The sequence below is a fragment of the Sander lucioperca genome, chromosome 7, assembly GCF_008315115.2.
Source record: "Sander lucioperca isolate FBNREF2018 chromosome 7, SLUC_FBN_1.2, whole genome shotgun sequence".
Taxonomy (NCBI): Eukaryota; Metazoa; Chordata; class Actinopteri; order Perciformes; family Percidae; genus Sander; species Sander lucioperca.
Window position 1 is genome coordinate 10,096,469 of NC_050179.1, and position 22,012 is coordinate 10,118,480.

Sequence of the window (22,012 nt, forward strand, 5' to 3'; positions counted from 1 at the left end):
ATTTCCACGTAGCATCTGGCTTCCGCGTGTATTGGGATGAATCCCATCCCTGCTGAATATATATATATATATAGTTGTGCTCATAAGTTTATGAACCCATGCTAAACTTGACTAAAAAGAGGAATAAAAAATCATCTTTTGGAAATTGATCTTAATGCCTTAATTAAAACAAATGAGTAAATATCCAAACTTTAAGGACCTAGAAATTAGCATGGGGTACTTTCCATAAAATAATCTCTCAGTGCAAATCAAACCAGCTATTAGGCTAACTGAAATAAAACCATGCCAATCTCTAGGTATGGTGAAGGGTATGTGATGATGTGGGGCTATTTTAATTCCTTTATCAGGATGCATAGTATCCTGGATTCATGAAATAACTGGCCTTTAAAAATAAAAGTCTGCCTGCCTCTATGAGAATTTAACATAGGGGTGTGTATACTTATGCTCCCTGTATTTTAAGGAAGAACATTTATTTATTTACGATACATTATTCATTCACAAAGAAAATTGGTGTCCTTAAAGGTTGGATATTTCCTAATTTTTTTAATTAAGGCATTACGATCAATTTCCAAAAGATGATTTTTTATTCCTCCTTTTAGTCAACTTTAGCATGGGTTCATAAACTTATGAGCGCAACTATCTATCTATCTATATATATATTTTAGGGCTGTGTATTGACAAGAATCTGGCGATACGATACGTATCACGATAACATGGGTCACGATTCAATATATTGCAATATATTTCGATACTGTGCGTAAGGCAATATATTGGGATTAGTAGATAAGATAGGAAGTATAATTTCAGAAAAACTAATATTTAAAAAAGACAGGATGTTCATAAAAGTCAAAGAAGTTTACTTTAGGTAAACAATTCAGTACACAGAAAATCAAACTGCCAGTTTGGGATTGTGGTTCACAGGTTCTTAGTGAGCAAATTGCTCACTAAATGCTAAAGTAGGCCAAAGTTCAGCCATAGCTACATTGTTAGCTTCTAGCAAAAAGTCAGGCACTGCTAAGCACTGTTAGGCAAGGACACTAGTGGTGTGTCTCAGCATAGCCATCTAGCGGTAGGGGGTTTAAACACAACATAAACGTGAACCACTGTCTTACATGAATATTTTTGAATGTTTAAAAAATGAGATACAGTATTGCAAAATAAAATATCGCGATACGATAAGTGTATCGATTTTTTTATATATATATATAATGTGTGTGTGTACAGAGAGTTGTTAAAATCAAAGTGTTACGTTTTTCTGTTTCCTTTTACCAAAGACTGTTTTTTAATGTATTTCTTTTTTTTTTACTGTTTAAAATATTTGAAGAAATTATCTGAAATATTTGTGTCAATCAGGAAAAGAAGTAACTTTTGATTGTCATTTCACTGCCAACATCTCTTATGAAGTCCCCGGCAGAGGGCAGAGTAACGTCAGATAAGATGAAGCAATTCTGCTTTGTCATAATTTGACAGCTTACAGTACAGAGAAGTTCTGGAATGCCAGAGAAGATAAATGTTACAGTGTCTTAAAGTCAGATTTGAACACAGAACACACCAGTCAACTGAAGCAGGAAAACGCTCATGACTGAAGAACTCATAGTTTTTTTTATCGCTGTAAAGGTGGGGGCTTTGTGTGTGATGTAAACACACCCTGGTAACACAGCAATCACACCAATAAAGCAGTTTGACAAAATACCTGCTTATTTCTCTCTCTCTAGGGACTGATGATCTTTGTCCTCATGGTGTAATGCTTACCTGCGGTGAAATAAGAGCCTAAATAAGGGTGCAGCAGAGAAGGTCTGGTATTGTTCCTGTCTGAGCAGGAGCAAATATGTAAACAGGGAGTGGCCACCATTTCTCCATGTTAGTGTCACTTTATCAGTTACAGCAGATGCTGCAGCACACACGCGTGAGAAACGCTTAAATAATGACATTTAACTTCCAAATTATTTCTTTATTAGCGGAAAAAAATCCAGATGATACATCTGCCTGTACACAACACAAAAGCAAATATTACAACATACAGAAGCTACACAGAAACACAAGGTTTTGCTTTTTCAAATCATGCCACAGAACAGTGGAATATAATTAAATGATTTAATCTAAATGTTGAGCTAAACTTTGTATGAATACTTACAAGTTACACAAATATAATTAAAATATTACCTGCCAATTGAAATAAGTTTCAATGGGGTCTGAATGTAAAGTGTTAGATTTTGCGAAAAAGACAACAAATATTGTACTTGTTCTGAAATTAAATTTAGGACTATCCTGTGTAAGAAAAATAAACAGACATAATGGCACTCCATGAGTTCTGTTTGACCAAGCGATTATGAATGTCACAGCAGCATTTTGTGCGACAAGACAGATTATGCAAGTTTAAAAAGCACATAAGTACAAAAGTCAACTTTGGAAACAATCATTATCCCCAGATTTCTGAATCTAAATTAAAATCCACATTTCTTTAAATGTCCTGTGGTTTACATTCAATGTAACTGTTATAATTTGACTCATTGATAAACGTATTTATCTATCCGAAAACTACAAAGTACACAGCTGCAATATATAAAACATTTGATTTCTGTGTAAAAGAAGAAGCAATATTTACAAAAATGCCATGTTAGTTCCACACTTGTTTGCATTCACACTGTGATTAAGGTGCAACAGTGAGAAGATAAGGCGTGTCCACAACATTGTCCATCAACAGTTGTGAACTGTTGTTAAATGGCAGAAACAAAACAACTGCATTTTCATCTGAATACATGTCGCTTTGAAAGAAAAGAAATCCCTGATTCCACAATAAAAAATACAGTGTTCAAACAAAGAGAGTAAATGGTTTAGGTGCACACATTTCTATCAGAGTCCATCAATAGTCCATCGCTCCGGATCCACATTTCTTTAACTGTCCATTGAGTTTCAAAACTACACAGAAAGTCCTTTTCCATCGGGTAGATCCTCCATTACTTGTGTCCATGTTCTCATCACAAAGTTTAGCAGATAAAAACTGTTATCTTTGAATAGTATAAACAGTCTGTTTTATTCCACAGGGGGCTGGTGGAGTGCATGCCTGATCACGGTTGTAGAAATTAACCGTGTTACTTTTGGTTTTAGATAGACATGTCTGCAAAATCCGTTCTTGTAAACCCTTTCTGTAACACAAAGAAACAAACAAGATAGTGTTATGATATTGCATGGGCATGAAACAAAGATTATTGTTGTTTTTTTAAGATTATATATTTTGGGCATTTTTAGGCCTTTATTTGACAGGACAGCTAAAAACATGAAAGGGGAGAGAGGGGGGGAACTACATGCAGCAAAGGGCCGCAGATCGGAGTCAAACCCGGGCCCGCTGCGTCGAGGAGTAAACCTTTTTTGTACCGTAACATGCGGTGGTTACTGAGGATGAAATTTCAAACTGTATGTAAGGCAAGCATTAATGCATTTTTGGTTCTGTTGGGACTTGTTAGGAAATAAGATGAACACTGCACCCTTAGGAGGGGCAAGTCGTGATCTGCAAAAGGCAGTAAATCTACAGTACCTGGTCCTGCCCACGACGCGCCTGAGTGGGTGTGTGTGGTGAAAGTGCAGCAGTGGGAACTGTCAGACTTTTATGGGTTTTAAACATGCGCCTCCCAACGAACGAGGGAATTTTAGAGCGAGAGGAATGTCCTCGGTCACACACACACACACACACACACACACACACACACACACACACACACACACACACACTCTGTCACTCTCACTCTTTTTCACGCTCGGACACACACGCACATGCACAGCTGCAGATACTAAGAATGAGGGTGGGGTCCATGAAGAGAGAGCTTTGGCTTTAGTGTGGCAGTCGACATACAAAATCTAACTTGTTGTTCTTGCTATGTTAAAGGACAGGAGACTGTTTTGTACTGAACTGAGGGCATTGTCATAAAAAAAATGTGCGCAAATTAAGTTGGTCATGTTTTACTTTGGTGTGTTTTTTTTAATATCTTTTATACTGAATTAAAAAGCACTATAAATGTGTGAGAAGAATACTTTTAAGTCCCTTATTAAGACGTCCTAAAGTGCAGTATAGTCATACTATACTATACTATATATCCTTGGCCTTTGACACCAGATGTTGACATTTTGATTTTATTGTTTTACTGTATGGCTGTCTTCTCTTGTTTTATATCTCTTAACTTGTTTTATTTGTATTCGGTTTGTATTTTATGCCTGTGTGAGTTATGTACTTTATGTCTTTCTTTATTCTTCTGTACAGCACTTTGTTCATCTTTGGTTGTTTTAAAGTGCTCTATAAATAAAGTTTGATTGATTGATTGATTGATACATTAATATAAGTTGGTAATGCTTAAAGTTTTTTTATAACAGTGCGATCTGTGCTTTCGGAGTTTCAACATCCTTATTCATGTTAAAAAAAAACTGACCCAATATCTTTGATATATTATTGATTTGTTTAGTTTTTTGGCTACTCTATCATCAATCATGTGGAGCTCCTTTTAAGTCTCTTACCTCTTTGTAGTTTTTGTGCAGTTTCTTGTACTGGAACATATTGCTGAGAACTGTGGCTGCTGCTTTGGCTGCTTTTATCTTTCCAGAGCTAGAAAAAAGATTCATCCAAGGTTAGTGCTCGGTATGAAGAACCTTGTGTGAGAAGATAGGCTGCACTATTATGTGACACATTCAATATTAAATGTTATGCAAATGTCTGTATCAGGTTAAGTACACATTACACATAAAGTGTGTTTAATCACAAACCACTCACCTGTTGTCATGTGAGTTCTTGATGCCGGCCAGTTTTGGCAGGCCATCAAAGAAGGTGATGTCTCTTGCAGCTAAAGTGCTGCTGGTCACCAAGTTATTGAGAACACCACAGATGTTGACCACTACTTCGCTGGAGGGATTCTTCTTGTTTCCATCGTCAGGCAGCTTGTTCACCAGGTTGTTCACCACCTTTGTGGCTGAAAAAACCCAATAAGTCTTGTTAGGATTAATATGTTTAAAACTTATTTTTACAATCAAATAATTCCTGTGGGCAATGGGATCCTGCAAGTTCAATCAGTTTGGTTATTTCACATGAGAGATTTTCCGTATTTTTTTTGTTTTACACTTTTAAAAATATTAAATGTTACAGACAGACAATTGATTGAGTCCATTCAGGCTTTATTTGCTTACCCTGGTTGTACCGGATGTTCAAGTTTGAATTTCACCCTAAGTTTAGCCAATGAGTTTGAGTAACTGGATTTTATTGACTTGACTTGAATCATTCAATCCGAATTTGACTTATTTGATCTAAATTTCTAAACCCTGTAAAAGAAACACCTACAATCAAGTTTTGAATTTGCACTTAAACTTAAACTGACCTAACAAAAAAAACTTTCAAAGAAGGAAATTTCAAACCACATACATTCAGTTAAAAGCTTTTCAAAGTAAAATATTTAAAATGCTAAATTCAGTGGCATAGACGTTTCAACGTTTACATTGAGACGCAACACTGGTGAGAAGAGTGTCATCTCACAACGCACCAATTACTGGAGTTTGTCTCAAATGTGATAAAACAACACATTTTACGACTGTAAATTGGTTATTCGTGTTAACAAGTAACTCAAAGGCATTGCATTATCGATAAGAAAAAGAAAGACTGACCCATGTCATTCTTATCCCTGGAATGGCGGGACAGATTTCGGAGGAAGCCTGTGAGAGAACGCAGCTCCAGGTCATTGTTGGTACGCAGGAGGTCCAGCAGCACTGGCAGCATGCGCTCCTGCTCCAGAGCCACCCGGCTCAGCACTGACGCCCACTGTATGACAAAGAGAGATAGACCATTTAAATGCTGTACGGGGCGTATAAACTTATGCTACTTACAAATAAACTTAAGATTGTTGCATTTGAATGCTGATGAATATGCTGCTTACCCTCTTGTCTCCAGCTGTGATGTTCTGCAGGGCTCCGGCAGCAGCCTCGCGGGTGGTGGAGTTGATCTCACACTGATGCAGCACACGGTTGTACACCCCCACTATCTGTGGGTGCCACAGCCACTCCACGCCCTTTGGCACCCGAGCCACCTCGGTGAAAGTGGAGAGATCCTGGTTCTTGCTCTGTTGGGGGGAAGGAAGACACAAGAAGACATTGTTGAGACGGATGAATCTGGTCCGTGCGCACAAAATGCTAATGGGTAAATCTTACGTGTGCGTACATTTTTGGCTTTCCGGCTCTGAGGTGTAAAGCAACCAATGGCGTCGCCCTTTCCTGAGGCCTGAGCTCTGGTTGGTCCTTCCAGGCGCATCATAGCAGATGGAGGCATCTCACTATAGATCTGGTAGGAGAGGTTCCTCAAGACACAAACTGCATTTTCCACCCCCTAAGAATAAATGCACACACAGTGGCAAATGAATACAAAAGCATTGGGTTGAACAGAAACAGCAGCTTAGATTCAGCTCCATCACATCTCGTGTCACCTTGTCTTCTGCCTTGTTTTCATCAAGGGAGGTCTTGATGTAGCCCACTAAAGAGTCCACCAGTCCGTGTGTTTCTCTCATCAGCTGGCGGGTCTTCTCGTTTACAGAGCTCATATTCCTGAGCACACAAAGAGCAATTGAGGGGTCAGAGAGCTATTTCAGGTGAAATTCAGTCAGGAACCATGCATGTGATTACTTTTACTAGAGATGGCAGTACAGTTTGGCTTGGGAGTGAGTTTCCACTCCTGGCACTGTGCAGCATAATAAATACCATGCAGGGAGCATTGCAAATATCCCCCAAATGACAATAAATATGGAGATAAAAAACTCTCAAGGGTGCACATAAACAGAGCCAAAGCAACTGGAGGCTGAAGTTTTTTGTGAAACAACATTAATGGGTGTGGTGAAAGCTGCCACGTGAGTTGGAGTGTCCTGCCAGAACAAGTTCCCCAAAAAGAAAATGAGGTAATGGGAGAAAAGTCATGCATGGTGAACCAGGAAGAGATATATTTTAACGAAGGAGCATGCTGCAACCACAGAGAGAAGACACAGATAAGTGAGGTGCACCTGAGGCATCCTGTGGTGTTGTAGAAGATGTCTGCCTCAGAGGGCGTCTGCTGGAGGGCCTCGGACTCTCCGCCACCTGACAGAGGGATCAGGATCTTGTCAGTCAGCTCAGGAAGTGTCTCCCTGGCCAGTTTCTCCTTCAGGTTGTCTTTAGATGAAAGGTTCCACAGGATACCTGCACACATGTACACCAGGGGAGAGTCAGCATAAAGGCATTTATGCTTTATTTTGCATATTGCTGCAGCTTCTTTAATGTTTTATTTCGCAACCTGGATGCTTTTTGAAATTTGTACTTAAATTTTCATGTTTTACAGTAACCTCAGTTTTATAGAAATAGTTCAACATTTTGGGAAATAGGCTTAGTCGCTTTCTTACCGACAGTTAGATGAGAAGATTGAAACCACTCACACATGTACAGTAAGTGGTATGGATCTTCTTATCGAACTCTCTGCGAGAAAGCAAATAAGCGTATTTCACAAAATGTTAAACTTGGACATATACAATTCCTTTCAAAACCTATGAAAGAAAACTCAAAAGGCAGTAAATATAAAACATTATTTGGCACTATAAGACCCTGTGTGTCACATTTTGGCAAACTGACCAGAAAAAGGCGCCCAGGTACAGTTGCTCTGTTATTTTTCACTTTCACACATAAGTTTTTTTAGCGACCCAAAACATACAAATCAAGGTGTAACCGCTCAAAGGATAGAGTGACAAGGCCATCGCTCATCATAAAAGGAAGCCGCCGACATACTGTGAGTCCACAGGACCAGACAACTCCCTCACATTCCCTTACCCCCACTCTTCACACACCGTGTAGAAAAGTCTGCAGTCCTACCTCATACTCTCAGACACACTGCAATGTCTACAAATCTCTACACTACAGTATGAAGTTGGAGTTGCAACATCTGTTTTCTCAATTTCCAATCAGCGTTCATTTAATGAGAAAGCATTAAAACCACTGATGACAGATAATTGTGAATGACAGCTAATGAATTTTTGAGAATGGATGATTGCTGAAGGCTCTGGAAACAACTTATTTAGACTCGAACTGTGAACAGCCAACAGACCAAAAAAACAGTGTGGATTCTCGTAAAAGTGTCCTCCTATTTGTACATTGCAGAATAATATCAATTTCAAAGGCTACTGTAGGCTCGAAGAATTCCAAGGACACCACTGCCAAGATCATGTTGCATCCAAATATTGTGACTAACTGATTTGCATAATTTTCTACTCAAAGGCAAAAGTCCAAAACAAGCAGTCTGAGATCACTATGTCATGTTTTTTATTTAAAATGACTGTAATCTGGAATTTCCTACCAGTGATGTTTTTGTGGAGCTCGTCGTCGGGCTCCTTAAGCGCTTCGACAAGCTGTGGGATTCCGCCCTCCTCAATCAGGGCCACCTTGTTGTCCATGTTCTCATAGATGAGGTTGCGTGTGGCGCCAGTGGCATACCGCTGCACTTCCTGGTTATCGCAGTTGAACAGCCTCACCAGCTCACCAATACCCTTTAAGCGACGCACCTAGAGATAGGGTGGTGGGGAAAAAAATCTGCTTATGATATTTAATTTTTTGGTAACTCCATTTTCTCCAATGGTTAGGTGATTCAAGGTTTTTTGTTAGCTTAGGACACTAAATATAAACAGTTCACATTGATCAAAGCGTAGAATGTTTAAAGCCCCTACGTGTAGAAAGTTTATGTGAATAGATCATCTTTGAAATTATTCTAACTTTAACTTTCAATCGTAGAAGAATTGGTGCAGTCTCATTTGTATTCTGAGTGATCCTGGGTTGGATCCATGGTGCATAGGCATGCATTGCTGTCACCACTAGAGTTGCCAAATTCTTGTTACCTTTGGACAGAGCCAGGATTGTTGTTTCCCTCTGTTTCCAGTCTTTATGCTGAGCTAAGCTAACAGGATGCTGGCTGTAACTTCAGATTTACCATACAAACAGGGAGAGTGGTATCATTATTCTCATCTAACTCTCTCTCTCAGCAAGAAAGCGAACAAGTGTATTGCCCAAAATGTCAAACTATTTCTTTTAATATAAAATCATCTGGATCTCTTTTCATTAAACTCATTAAACACTGACTCCAAATCAGCTCACAAGAGACTGTATCCTCAGAGCTGAAAATAACTTCAACATGCTAAAAGCACAGGGCAGCGACTGAGATGTCTTTCACATAAGTCTGTCTGTCACATCACTGATCACAACCCCATCAGGCCTCTCAGGTCATCAGGCAGAGGTCTTCCTAGTTATAACCTAAATGAAATCTAGGTCTGGTGAGGGGGCCTTCAGTTACTGTGGTCCTGCTCTCTGGAACAAGCTACCTGATAACCTGAGATCCATCACAACTGTGTCCACATTCAAAAGCAAACTCAAAAGCTTCATATTCTCTCAGGCATTTGTTAAATTACAGTGTGTGTGTGTGTGTGTGTGTGTGTGTGTGTGTGTGTGTGTCTCTGTCTGTGTGTGCCATTCAACACCTATGCAGGGCGTGGTTCAGGTACATTTACAGCTGTGATAAAAATGGACCATCATGGGGAACAGCTGGAGCACACCAGAACAGAAGCAAAACTGAAGCTACTTTATGTCACCAGAAATGGAAAAAAAACATCCATCAATCAACATCAACGCCTCCACTATTCTGACTGAGTTTCTCAATAAGGGATTGCAAAGAGGAAAGACACTGAGGAATTCTAACCACATATTTAACTAATTTGAAGTACCTCGTTTTTGGCATCGCTGTCATTGTAACACTCATGTTGAATGTAGGCGGCACCCAGGACCTGCAGATCATGGTCGGGCTCTCTCAGATTTTGCACTGCTGTGGGCATGTCCAAGGAGGTAATCCTAGTGAAGGAGCAAATTAACAAATTTAACCAAAGAATCTAAAACATTTTAATGTCATTAGTCTGTTATGTATGGGAGTCTTTTGGATGTTTGAATGAGAAGGCAACAGTAATTATTCATAGATGATTTGTTTCTTGTCTGCAGAATTTCGGCTAACCACACGCTGTGGGATGTGTGAAATGCGAGGCCTGAAACGGATCTGCCACACCCAAAACCAGTCCTGCCACTATGGAGTTTCCTCCCAATCCACAGCTCTTATGAAATACACTGTTCACACCACACACTCCCTCACTTAAACCTTGTGACACATGCAAGTTGTGACTCCATCATACTGGTGTATCACATTCACCAAAATATTACTGACGTTGAGGAAAAATACGACAGACTGAGTCACCAGAATGACTACAGCATCATCTCTGTCACTGTGTATTATGACCTAATTAAAGGATAAGGCTGGCCTGGCATTATTCTATATTTTTCTTATTGTCAAGAACTCCCATGAAGTGATTGAAACCAATAATGTGTTAGACCATCTCTTAATACTTTCTGACCACCCAACCCTGTCTGTGGTTGTCAGCCTCAAACCCATTTGTGCCTATTAAAGACATAGAGCTTAGATGACAATTGCTCAATCATTTCATAAAACAACTAAACACTGTAGTTTTTGGCAAACATTACTCAAACTGGAGTAAGTAAAGCAATTGCTTGCAAATATTTTCAGCAGCAGATTATTACATATTTGAAGCACTAGTGAGGATTTAAGGCAGCAGGACGGTATGTGTGAGTGGATTTAAAAGAAACTACATGACCATGTTAATCGTAACAAAGGGACATGTCAATCAGAGCAAAGGTGTGGCTCATTGATGTGTTTTCAGTTGTTTTTGGACAATGAAAAACAGACAAACAAAAAAAAACAGCATTATTGTGAATGTGAACAGAAATAATGGGTGACTTTGTTGTCATGTGAGCTTCTCACCCGCTGAGGTTGCCCATGCTGGCTCCCATCTCCATCTGCCCACTGTAGATGTCCATGCCCTTGCCCACACTCTGCATGCTTTTGACTGACATGGCACGAGACATGGTGCCCTGACGCTGCATTAGGTTCCCCTGGGAAGCAGAGGACACTCCAGATGTGATGAACCCTCTGTCCACTCTGTCCCCGCCTCCACAATAGGTGCTTCCACCTGAGGAAATCTGGTGCCCAGACATGGAGCCGATGCTCATCCGGTTTCGGTTTGTAATCCTGTTGATGGTGCGGTGGGCTGGGCCTTTGAAGGATGGTTGCTGGATGATCTCAGCATCTCCTACTGCCATCCCTCCGCCGCGGGAAAGTGTGCCACTAAGCGATCGCCGCATGGGTGACGTAAAGGTCATGGTGCCTCCTCCTTGCCTCACCTGGCTGGTGTAGCCGTTGTTTACGCTCTGAGCGTACTGGCGGCTGAGGGTGGCGTCACGCTCGGAGATCATGCTGCCAGCATCGCTGCCATCCACCATCCAGGGATTTGCCTGCGCTGTGTGCTGCCGCACTGCATGCAAGGAGAGGGTCTCTGGGTCCATTCGGCTCTGTTGCCTGGCAATCCCTTGGTAGCCGCCCATGCGTATGTCTTCACGATAAAAACCACCACCACCACCACCAACAACAACACCACCACCACCACCCCCCCCACCCATTCCACCCCCGACACTGATCCTGTGCATCTGTGCCAGGTCTGGGCCAGCAGACTGGCCGCTAAAGCCCGACCGCTGGGATATGCACGGACCCTGAGGATGAGGAAAAGAGCAACTGTTACAATCACAGGTATAACCAGAGTTACTTTTTTATTCTTCTATTTGTTGTGAGTCACAGCATATCGACAAACATGGTTTCTAAATTTGATCACAGGGAAATAAAAGGTCATGCCCTAAGTATTTTTTGTCATATTCATTTCCATTTGTTACATAAAAATACGTTCATTTAGGAGAGGAGGGCAACATTATTGATAGGGATGTCCTGATCCGATCACGTGATCGGAAATCGGGCCCGATCACGTGGTTTCAGACTCGATCGGAATCGGACGTTACCTCCCGATCAGGACTCGGATATATATGTATATATATTCTCATTATTTTTTAACACATCTATATTTATGCGGTGGCACAGAGTTAGACCCTTTTGACTCCACACAGAAACAGCAACGCGTGCGGCATGACATCACTTTGTTGCAGAGACGCTATTGGTTAAATGCCGGCAAAGTAGAACACGGAAGCAGCTTGAAGCGGGAAGCGCGAGTATGTCTGCGGTCTGGAGGTATTATAAAGTTGATGACAACAGCATTGCCATAGCAAACTGTGAGATATGTAACAGAAGTGCTCTGTTTGTTAACAGAGTTGTTGAATGTTAAAATAAGGTGAATTAAATAAAAAATAAGGAACATCCTGGATCTGTTTTTTCGCTCTTCTTTATTCTTTTTTTTATATATATTATAGAAGTATTGGATCGGGACTCGGTATCGTTAGATACTCAAAATCAAATGACTCGGACTCGAGGGCAAAAAAACCTGATCGGGACATCCCTAATTATTAACTCAACTATAAAATCATGATGGAGTCTAAAATGCAACTTCAGGTCTCTCTTAAGCTCGGAGCTCAAACATCTGTGGCACAAAGCCAGTGTCTTGCTGTTGAATCACTAAAATGGAGGAATCTAGAGCGTGGACTAGAAAACCTTGAGCTGATCTCATCACAGTGCACTGTGAAATACCACACATGCTGCGTCCTTGGTGACCCACTGTGGCACCAGCAGAGGGTCAGTGACAGTGTTTGTGGTATTAGAACACCAATTAAATGACACATAACATGATCAATGCAATATTTCTGTGATAGGTGTGAATACACGCTAAAACAGTGAGATCATGATGTAGTGCTTACCATTGTTCTGGAGCCTGAGTACACGTAGGATTTAGAGCTGTAGTTTGGGTTGTATGTCTGATATTTCATTGTTGAAGAGCCTCCATAGTCTGGAAGGAAGCAGAATAACAGATAAATACCACATATAATATCACATTGATATCCTTTCCTGGAAGACTTAAAACTGGTTTCCACCTTTTTCTTTGACACAGTACATCCTAAACTATTAATTAAAACATACAGTGAACTGTTTGTAATTGTATTACCTTTTCCCAATGGTAACATATCTATTAGTAAAGAATAGGTTCACAGTTTTTCCAAGTTTATCTTAAAACAAAATTAGAAAGAGTTTTTTTTAACGGCTAGTATTAACAGTAGGAATGATACAGCGCTTAGAAGTGCTTAAGCACAAGCACTTTTAAGTCTATTTGTGACCTCTTGGGATGGCATTTAGCTAAAAAGTTACTTAACTAATCAGCATTTACAGGGTTTTTATGATATTAAAAACAACACAAAGACAACTGGAAGCTCTTTAATTGCAAAAAGCGCTGTCTCGTTGAGCTTGAAATATGTTAGCAACATATCTGCATGTTATGTTAAAGCTACTCTGTTCATCTTTTGTTCTGTGTACACTTTTGCTGAAATGTATTGAAATATTTTCAAGGAAGGAGTTTGTTTTTACTCTGAAAGTAGACTCAGCTGACCGGTTTTACACTTGTTGTGAGGTCACCTTTCAGTAATGATAAATGTAGGATGTTTTATTTAATTCATCATTTATTCTTCCACCATTTTAAATTTCTCAAAACACTGATTAATGTTGTTTTGTAATCATGTAGAAGCAGAACAACGTTAGCTGTCCCGGCGATATCTGACAGGAATAACACGTTGAATGGTGTTTGTTGTGTCAACTGATCATTGAGCTCTGTCACATACATAAATAATAGAGAATCAAGTCAAGCCTGACCTTTGGTGGTGTTACTGCACATAACATTACAATCATGGAAACAATGAAAACGTAATCCTGTTTACTTTTACAAGCTTGTGTTTCCAAATTAAAACCCACATTTCTTTGGGTTGTTGTTTTTTAATTCATTGTTACTCATATAAGTTTATTTAAATATAATTGAGACTGACTTTTTTGTGTGCAAGACTTACTGTTAACATGGCAACATTCAAAGTAAAGAGGGTAGGTAACAAATGGCACAGTGAAGGTAGATTTAATCACATCATGACAGCTATATTGAGGTCTAACTCTTTAATTTACAACAATGATTTGCATGAAAGACACAATTTGAATAGCAGGTGTCCTGTTTCACTGAAGACTGAACTTTCGATTGCACACAGTCTGTAACAGCAGGACCCGACCAGTCACCAGACCTGATGTCTCTGGTTACCCTTCACTCAGAGTGAACAGTTCACATCTGACACACAAAGACACTCTCGGCTCCCTCAGCGCAGAGTGCAAATGTTTTGCTCTCAAACCAGAATACAGAGTTACCCGACAGGTGACTGGTGAATGTGACAGCAGGCACGTGAAGTAACGGAAAGCAAAATAAGTCCCAAAAAGTGTCAAAACCCTATTAATTATACTGTATGTATCTATGTGTGTAATTATGTTTATACAATTTCTCATCATTAGGAATTAATTGTACATCCCGTCATTTATTTTCAGGAAGACTGAAACAGACTTTTAGGAAGTCATATGTTGTTCCAGGTACAACGCAGTGATTCAAACTAACAATAAAAAGACTACAGCCATTCTAGCAGCTCTGAGCTAAATGCTGACACGTCCTAGTTTAGTGTGTTGGCATGCTAATATTTGCTAAATAGCACTAAACACAAAGTTGAGCTGAGGCTGATAGGAAATGGGGGACCGTGAACATCTGTACAAAATGTCATTGTAATACATTCATTAGTTTTTGAGATATTCGTAGAGCCACACTGCTAGCATGGCTAAAAAGGTAACCAGCAGAGTAGTGTTTGAAGATCTGCAACATGTTCTGACATGATGCTCAAGCTACAGTAGTGATCAGTATTAAACCCAAGCTGCACTGATCATGATTCAAAACTATTTCCTTTGCTTGAGGGAGCCCAAATGTAATGACGTCAGACGGCAACTAAAAAAGAAAAATAACAAAATAATTTTGAGGAAACATTAAAAAAACCAAAGATTTTTGTACGTGTAAGTGTACTGTACGTTTGTCTGTATGTTGGAGGTTTTACATTCCCCATATGAACAGAGTAAAAAGCCTTCATGCTTCATTTCTATAGAACACACACACACACACACACACACACACACGCATGCACACACACACACACACACACACACACACACAAAAAAACAAGTTAGTATAAAGGACACGCCCCATGTCACCTGCCCCAGCCCAACCTCGGCGACGCCCAGCAGACCTTTGCGCCTCACGGAAAACACACCCTGGAAACTGAACGTTCTGTTCTGGTCCTAAAGACTATACTTTAACATAAAATCTCTTTTCTGCTTTCACTTTCTGCTGAGACTTGCATACCTGTGAACACCAATCATGCACAATTGTTGCAGCATTTAAATACAGAAGAGTAGGCTTTTCTTGCAGAATCCTCTGGGTGTTTTCCTCTCCTCTAAAGCCACAACCCACTGAAATTGCAGCATTCACTATTGTGTTGTCAGGAATTCTCTCCCCCTCTTGTACAGGTTTCAAAAGACGATGAATATGATGTCGCAACATTTTATTGTATGTGTGTTTTCCTCCCAGCAAAGCCCAGGGCAAAGGACAGGCAGAGATAACAGTGTAAAACATCATGTTTGGCCTATATTTTCATGCAGTGTGGCCATGTTTTACTGAATTGTTTGACAAATATAATGGTGGTAAACCAGACAGTGACTCATTTAGCAGACGTGTATGTCCCTCTGTATTCCTGCTATTAAAAATGGCATGAACACTTTTCTCTTGAGGCAGGTACTGTTGGCGCCACAGGGTAATGCTCAAACCAGAATTTAAGGGTTATAAAACTAAGAACTGACGTTGAGCTGCTGCCTCGGTGAGTATGATCTAGCATCTACCTGCTCCATGTAGTTTGTTGGAACACTAAGGTAGGGAATCACCAGAAGCCCCTTGTATCGAAACAATTTTGCCACGGAAAATATCACAATACTATGCTGTATCGATTTTCCCCCCACCCCTAGGGAACACAATGCATTATGGGATGTGAAGGAATGTCTTAATGCATCAACCTGGTGCACAAGTTTTAGTCACCATATTTATGTGTCCATCCATGTGTATCTACATGAGCACTAGTTCAGTTCCTTAACCTCATCAAATTATCAAATGTGTCATAACAATGGAGTAAACTAATTCACAGCTCTCCTGGAAGCCTTTCATTTCCGCTGTGGGCGTCTCACTGCTGCTACATAACTACCCCACCTTGACTGACTGACTGTGTGCCAAGACGACTCAGACTCAATACGACATCTTTGAACAGACGACACAACAGCTGGTTCTCACGACACCATCATCACCCAGGTATCTCTTCAACCCTAACCTTTTTAAAGCTGAGTAAGACCTGAAACCCAATCCCACAAAGGGAGGCTTTCACCTTGGTCTGCTATCAGGGAAGTCCATGAAAGCAGCGCTTGTTTGAGCCGGTTACACATTAACCCTTTCTAATGTGCTACACGGCACACAGCGATGTAAGATCGCTGCAGAGGATTCAGCTTCACGTTCATCTGCTAACAAATTCCCTGATGAGCTGACAAGAAACATGTTTACAGGAATGCACACACATACACATACCAGGTGTATAATGCATGAGTCACTTTGGGGGATTTATGAAATTGGTTCCATTAAAATAAATAAAAGAGAAACTAACTTTTGGTAACCTCTAGAGCTGAAACGATTAGTCGAATAATCAATTTGTCGGACAACAGAAAACCTATTGTTATTGTATTTTTAAATTGGATTAAGTCATTTTTTTAAAGGCAAAAGTTCACTGGTTCAGCCTCTTTCGTGTGAATATTATCTGGTTTTCTTTGTTTTCATGATAGTAAGCTGAATATATTTGGGTTTTAAACTGACAGATCTGACAAAGGTCTATGTTGCTGGAGTGGGTGTGAATGAGGGGCCAAATTTGGAAAATGTTGTCTCCCTGTCTACAATTCCTAATGGCGGGCCTGCTTGTTAGTTATCTCCATGTTTACAATCTAGGCTATTAATATGCTTGTGTGGTTTGATTCAAAAACTGAGAAGGAACCCTGGAGGGGTTTTACATTTTTTTGTAAATATAATCAGGAATATATCAAGTTTTGCTATATGGGACATCCAGTGTTTGATGCTTAATAGCTCCTCAATGGAGCAAATCCAAAAACAACCGAACCCAAATTTCAGAACATAAAGCGGGCCGTTGCAGTTCCTTAGGAAAGTGATTAAAGATACGTGTTGGTGTGTACCTGACATGGCGTAGCGTGAGGCTGTTCCATTTTGACGCGGAAGTGTGGACTTCTCCGCCAGTCTCATCTGGACCTGCTGTTGGACACGCCGCGCTCGGGCCATTTCGTCCGACATGGTGCCGCCGTTCCCGAGGTGGATCTCAGACGGGAGTCCATAGGTGGTGACCGAGGTGTTGGGCTGTAAAGCGGACAAAAACACGTTCTCTGAGGCCATGACACTCATGGTGAGGAGTTAGGCGAGATGCGAGTAGAGCGCCAGAACAGAAGCAGTAGTGTGTTGGCAGGTTGTTCGCGCAGCTGAAAGTGTCTGAAAGGCGCACAGAGAGGTGCTCAGAGCGAGAGCTGCAGAGCAGCAGGAGGTGGAGTTAGTGAGCCCAGATCACCGTACCTGACTCATACAGGTGCTCTTCTTCTTCTTCTTTAAAGTTTTACGGCAGTTGGCATCTTTAACGTTGCATTACTGCCTCTCTCTGGATTAACTCTCTCTCATTGACTATTTTTTAAAGCCGTGTAATTAGTCCACTCAGAAACCCATTTTCTGGCCTCCACACTTTCTCCACACTCTAATATAGGCTACACTGTAAGAAATGATTCTGTGGTCATGTAGATTTGAATTAATGTATTAGGTAAAATGTATTCAATATGATTGTGTTTTTGATTTTGAGGCAAATATTTAATTAAATTTCAAATAAAAATGTTTGGAATAAAATCCAACCATTGTAGTTAAATAAAACATAAGCATTATATTTATCTAATCCCAAATAGAGAAAATATTGAGTTAATTCAAATCAATGTAATCAGGCTAATTTTAATTGAAAAGCACTTCCTGTCAACCTAGCTAGCTAGCAGCTATAATGTTAGCCAGCATGCCATTCGGCTGTGTAAATTTGTAGGCTAAATGTAAAATTATTAGTGTTAGAAATTGTTAAAGTCACAAATAGTTGTGTGCTATGGTGTTTTATCCTATTAAAGAGAGTTAGTTGTGGGTTAATTGTCGTTGATGAACCATGAGTGAGAAGGCTACGAAGTTAACAGAGCTCCCGTTCTGAAATCACTCACAGATCAATTCTGCCATAGCGTTCTCTGCGGTATAGCACCGGTATTACGGTATGTGAAAAATTCGTATCGTATGGGAAATTAATATCTGTATACTGCCCAGCACTACTACAGTGAGTTGAAAGCACAAAAGTGAATTTCTAATAAAATTCTTATTTGAGTATTTGTTAAGTTCTGTACTTTCTGGGCCATAGACTAGTTATTCCTAAGAAAGAATATTTAGATTTAATTCATTGCATTGATTAAATTCAAATCGATGTGCAGATTAATGTAGATGATTATTACTCAATTATATATCATTGATATGTAGAATTAAATTATTTTTTATTAGTACTATTTACACATTAGAGAGTTTATCTTTTTCAAATCAACTCAATATTTTTGTTTAGGTTATAATTAATTCTGTACTGTTTTCTATTTGAATATACTCATATTAAATGGATAACTATTAAGGGTCTCATTTAATTCATATTTACTCAATACCAAACCATGTGAAATTTAATTAATAATATTGCTTGTAATCTGTTGCCTCATTTTTATTGAGTAGATATGGTGTATCTTTTCTTACAGTGTACTTTTTACTAACCTCTGCGTATCCTGTATTCCGTAAATGACTCACAGGTGAGCTGCTCCTCTTTTAGATTAGAATCACACCGCTGCTGTTGGTTTACTTTTACTTTTTTTTTTTTTTTTTTTTACTATTTAGTTTAGTATTTATGGTCACATCTCCAACAGAGTGCTCAACTAGAAATTAAAAGTAGGCCATAACTGGATTTCGAAATGTTTGTGCGGTTTTATAATTGGAAAAGACCTGAACATGGCATAAATCTAAATCTCTGAAACAACTTTCTCACGCAGTATTGATTACGTTTTCATTTGTACATTCCCCCTGTATGGCAGGCGACCTGAAAACAATGCACACACGTTTTAACTTAATGTTAAAAATGTTTTAAATGTAAATTGAATATATTAGCTTACAGTTATGTCAACATTAAAATACAAGCAAATATCCATCTCGAGAGGAGTTAAACAGCATGTAGCAGTTTGAATAAACCAAGTAACCGTCAATGATTCAGTCCTGTCTAACAGCTCTATGTTTGTGGTCAGTGGAGCCATATTTAAAAGAATAATTGGCTTAAATGTGACAGGGCCATTCATTCATTAACACAATGATGCCACATGTCATCCACTGTTGTTTACAGTGGTGGAAAGTAACTAAGTACATATAATTAAGTACTGTACTGAAGTACAATACTGAGGTACTTTACTCGAGTATTTCCATTTATGCCTCTTTATAGGTTACTTCTACTCCACTACATTATTTGACAACATTAGTTACTTGTTACTTTTCAGATTCAGATAATTATTAATAATACAACATATAAATCAACTAATAAATTAGATATATTATAATAGATTAACTTAACTTTAAATTAAAGACACCCAGCTGTATATAAGATAGCTTTAACTAGTACTAGCTGCAACATTAAAGTGATAAACACATTAATGCATCTCTAATTGGAAATGGGCCATTTTGCATAATGAGTACTTTTACTTTTGGCACTTTAAGATTATTTTGATGTAATACTTATGTACTTTTACTACAACATTTAGTAGAGTGATTTCACACAGTACTTCTTCCACCACTGTTTTTTGCAAAAACAGTTTTATTTATTGGTTAATTAAACAGGGATATTGCTGTTCCTCTTCAATATGTAATAAGTAGGTTAATACATGTATATCCCTTACGCTTCAGTAAGTTTTGTCCCTGATGTTTTCACAAATTGGCCTGATAAGTAAGTTCAAGTTCAATCTTGCAAATGATACTGAGTATGAATGGAGGACTGTTACAAGGTGTGCCACAGGCTCACTCTATTATTAAGGGGGAGCCACACCTTAGTTTTATCTGGTTTGTTTTATTTGAGCAACTTAGCAACTGTGAGTCACTGCAGCCGATATGAAGCGTGGGAGCAGTACATGATACATGATGCATGTCTACCAGTCTGGATGCAGGCTATAAGATCAGAAAAAAGACACGTTGTAGCAGAATGAACATCTCTAATTGGATTTAAGTAAATAAACGTATCTGCTGTAAATGCTTTATTTCCTGACTGCCTTCCTTTGTTTAGGTGCATCTGAGCAAAAAAAGATAAACCGCAGCCTGTCTAAAGGTTTTTCAAGCAGCCAATAATTTCCCTCCAAAGCAGATCAAAGGCGACAGGTTTACACAATAAATGCAGAAGGAGATATGTATAGAAGCATCCTTATCTTCATCTACCTGAAAAAAAATCATCTTTCACTTTTGCACATATTTCTTTAAACTCCTTCCTAATCTCTTTACACTGACTTCACCTTGGTTGTCACAGCATGTTTGTAAATACAAACAATCAAACACAGCTTCACACGCATGCGTATGTCTCAGTGAGTCTGAGACAGTGACAGATGTTCTCAGTGAAATTAAATTTACATTATAATTCAAAAAGCAATTAAATAGATTAATCTGGTATAAATATCGAAAACAAATCACAGATTTTAACTTACCATTACCATTGATGCTGTGTTGATTGTAGATGTTCTACTCTCTGGTGAAGTGTACCTGCTCATCTAACAAGGTGATCTGATCTGGTGGGATATTAGAAAGTATTAAAAGTTATAGTCACAGTCACCGCCCAGAAAATAACAATTACCATTACATTCCAGGTAAATGCAGAGCATACACAAAACAAAGAGATGAGTCAAAGTAGATGAGGACACCACAGGGTGTGTGCAGAGGGGCAGGCAGACAGTCTGACATTAACAGCCAGGACCAATCTGAAAAGGAAAAGTTGAATTAAGCTGTTTAGTTGTGTTTTTGCTTTTCTACCTGAAACTGTTCTGGGGAAGTGAGGAGAAGTTTTGTATTATAAGTTTGCACAATACGTTTTATTCATGGTGTGTGATTCCACATCTGTGCAGATTTTCTTCAGGATTTTGCAACACTTTATTGATGAGTCAGAACATCAGAGCAGCTGTTTTACTGAATTCCTAGCCCAGTTCCGAGAAGTGGAGTGACAGCAATCAACCCAAAGGTTGACTTAGATCAGTGTGTGTGTGTGTGTGTGTGTGTGTGTGTGTGTGTGTGTGTGCGTCAGAGAAAGTGATTGCATCAGAGAGCAAGAGTGACACCCTTGCTTGCTCTGCCTATTTCATGCGTCAGGAGTCAACTGTCTGTCTGTCTGTGGTAATCTTTGAAACCACACTACATGGTAAAAAGTATATGGACATGTTAATATTACCTAAAAACTTACAAATTATATAATATAATTATATATATAATATAGAGTAAAAATGTTATGTTTTAAATTCACCCTATACACATTAAAAGAGATACAAACACCTATAGAGGAAATACAGCAGCAGGTCTGGACAGATTATGAGACAATGGGCACAGACATAGACCTCCACATAGACTTATTTGGGATTTGGGTTTATGGTAGTGCTTCATAAAAAGTACTGTCAGCACCAATCACAGATATAGAGCATATTTAAATCCATTGTATTTGTCCATGCTTTACTGCTGTTAATGAAGTAATGCTTCTTTTTCTGTCCCTAATTTCTCTTAAAATTAGGAAGAGTTGGGGGGAAAAAAAATCAATGTTAAGTATGTTTTTTTTTGAGTAGTTGAAGAGAGCCCAGAGTCTCCACGACCCCAAACAAGATATTAGGGTAAAGACCCCTTGCTGCAGCACTCTTGGAGAGAGATCAGAGACA

The 22,012-nt window shown here is 39.2% G+C and overlaps 1 protein-coding gene across 4 annotated transcripts; it reads right to left on the reverse strand.

Moving 5' to 3' along the window:
• Positions 1–1,936: 1,936 nt before the first annotated feature.
• pkp3a (plakophilin 3a) lies at positions 1,937–21,054 on the reverse strand. 4 transcript variants are annotated; one of them, XM_036002805.1, is made up of 14 exons: positions 20,804–21,054; positions 17,207–17,384; positions 12,784–12,872; positions 10,853–11,637; positions 9,753–9,876; positions 8,339–8,543; positions 7,020–7,194; positions 6,453–6,570; positions 6,191–6,355; positions 5,910–6,092; positions 5,641–5,794; positions 4,760–4,955; positions 4,507–4,594; positions 1,937–3,146 (listed from the first exon to the last, which is right to left on the reverse strand). In XM_036002805.1, the coding sequence occupies exons 1-14, from the start codon at positions 20,864–20,866 to the stop codon at positions 3,105–3,107; spliced, it is 2,565 nt and encodes an 854-aa protein (XP_035858698.1). In that variant the 5' UTR covers positions 20,867–21,054; the 3' UTR covers positions 1,937–3,104. The 4 variants fall into 4 exon arrangements, with proteins under 4 accessions (XP_035858698.1, XP_035858699.1, XP_035858700.1 ...); XM_036002806.1 differs by having other exon boundaries at positions 20,810–20,952; XM_036002807.1 differs by lacking the exon at positions 20,804–21,054 and adding an exon at positions 17,595–17,618.
• Positions 21,055–22,012: the final 958 nt, after the last annotated feature.

Excerpts from the sequence above, each read along its gene's own strand:
- pkp3a (XM_036002805.1), bottom strand. The coding sequence starts at position 20,866 with ATGAGCAGGTACACTTCACCAGAGAGTAGAACATCTACAATCAACACA. Across the intron at positions 6,093-6,190 it reads AGAGCCGGAAAGCCAAAAAT|AGCAAGAACCAGGATCTCTC; the intron begins GTACGCACACGT and ends TCCCCCCAACAG. Across the intron at positions 3,147-4,506 it reads TGCACAAAAACTACAAAGAG|AAAGGGTTTACAAGAACGGA; the intron begins GTAAGAGACTTA and ends TTTGTGTTACAG.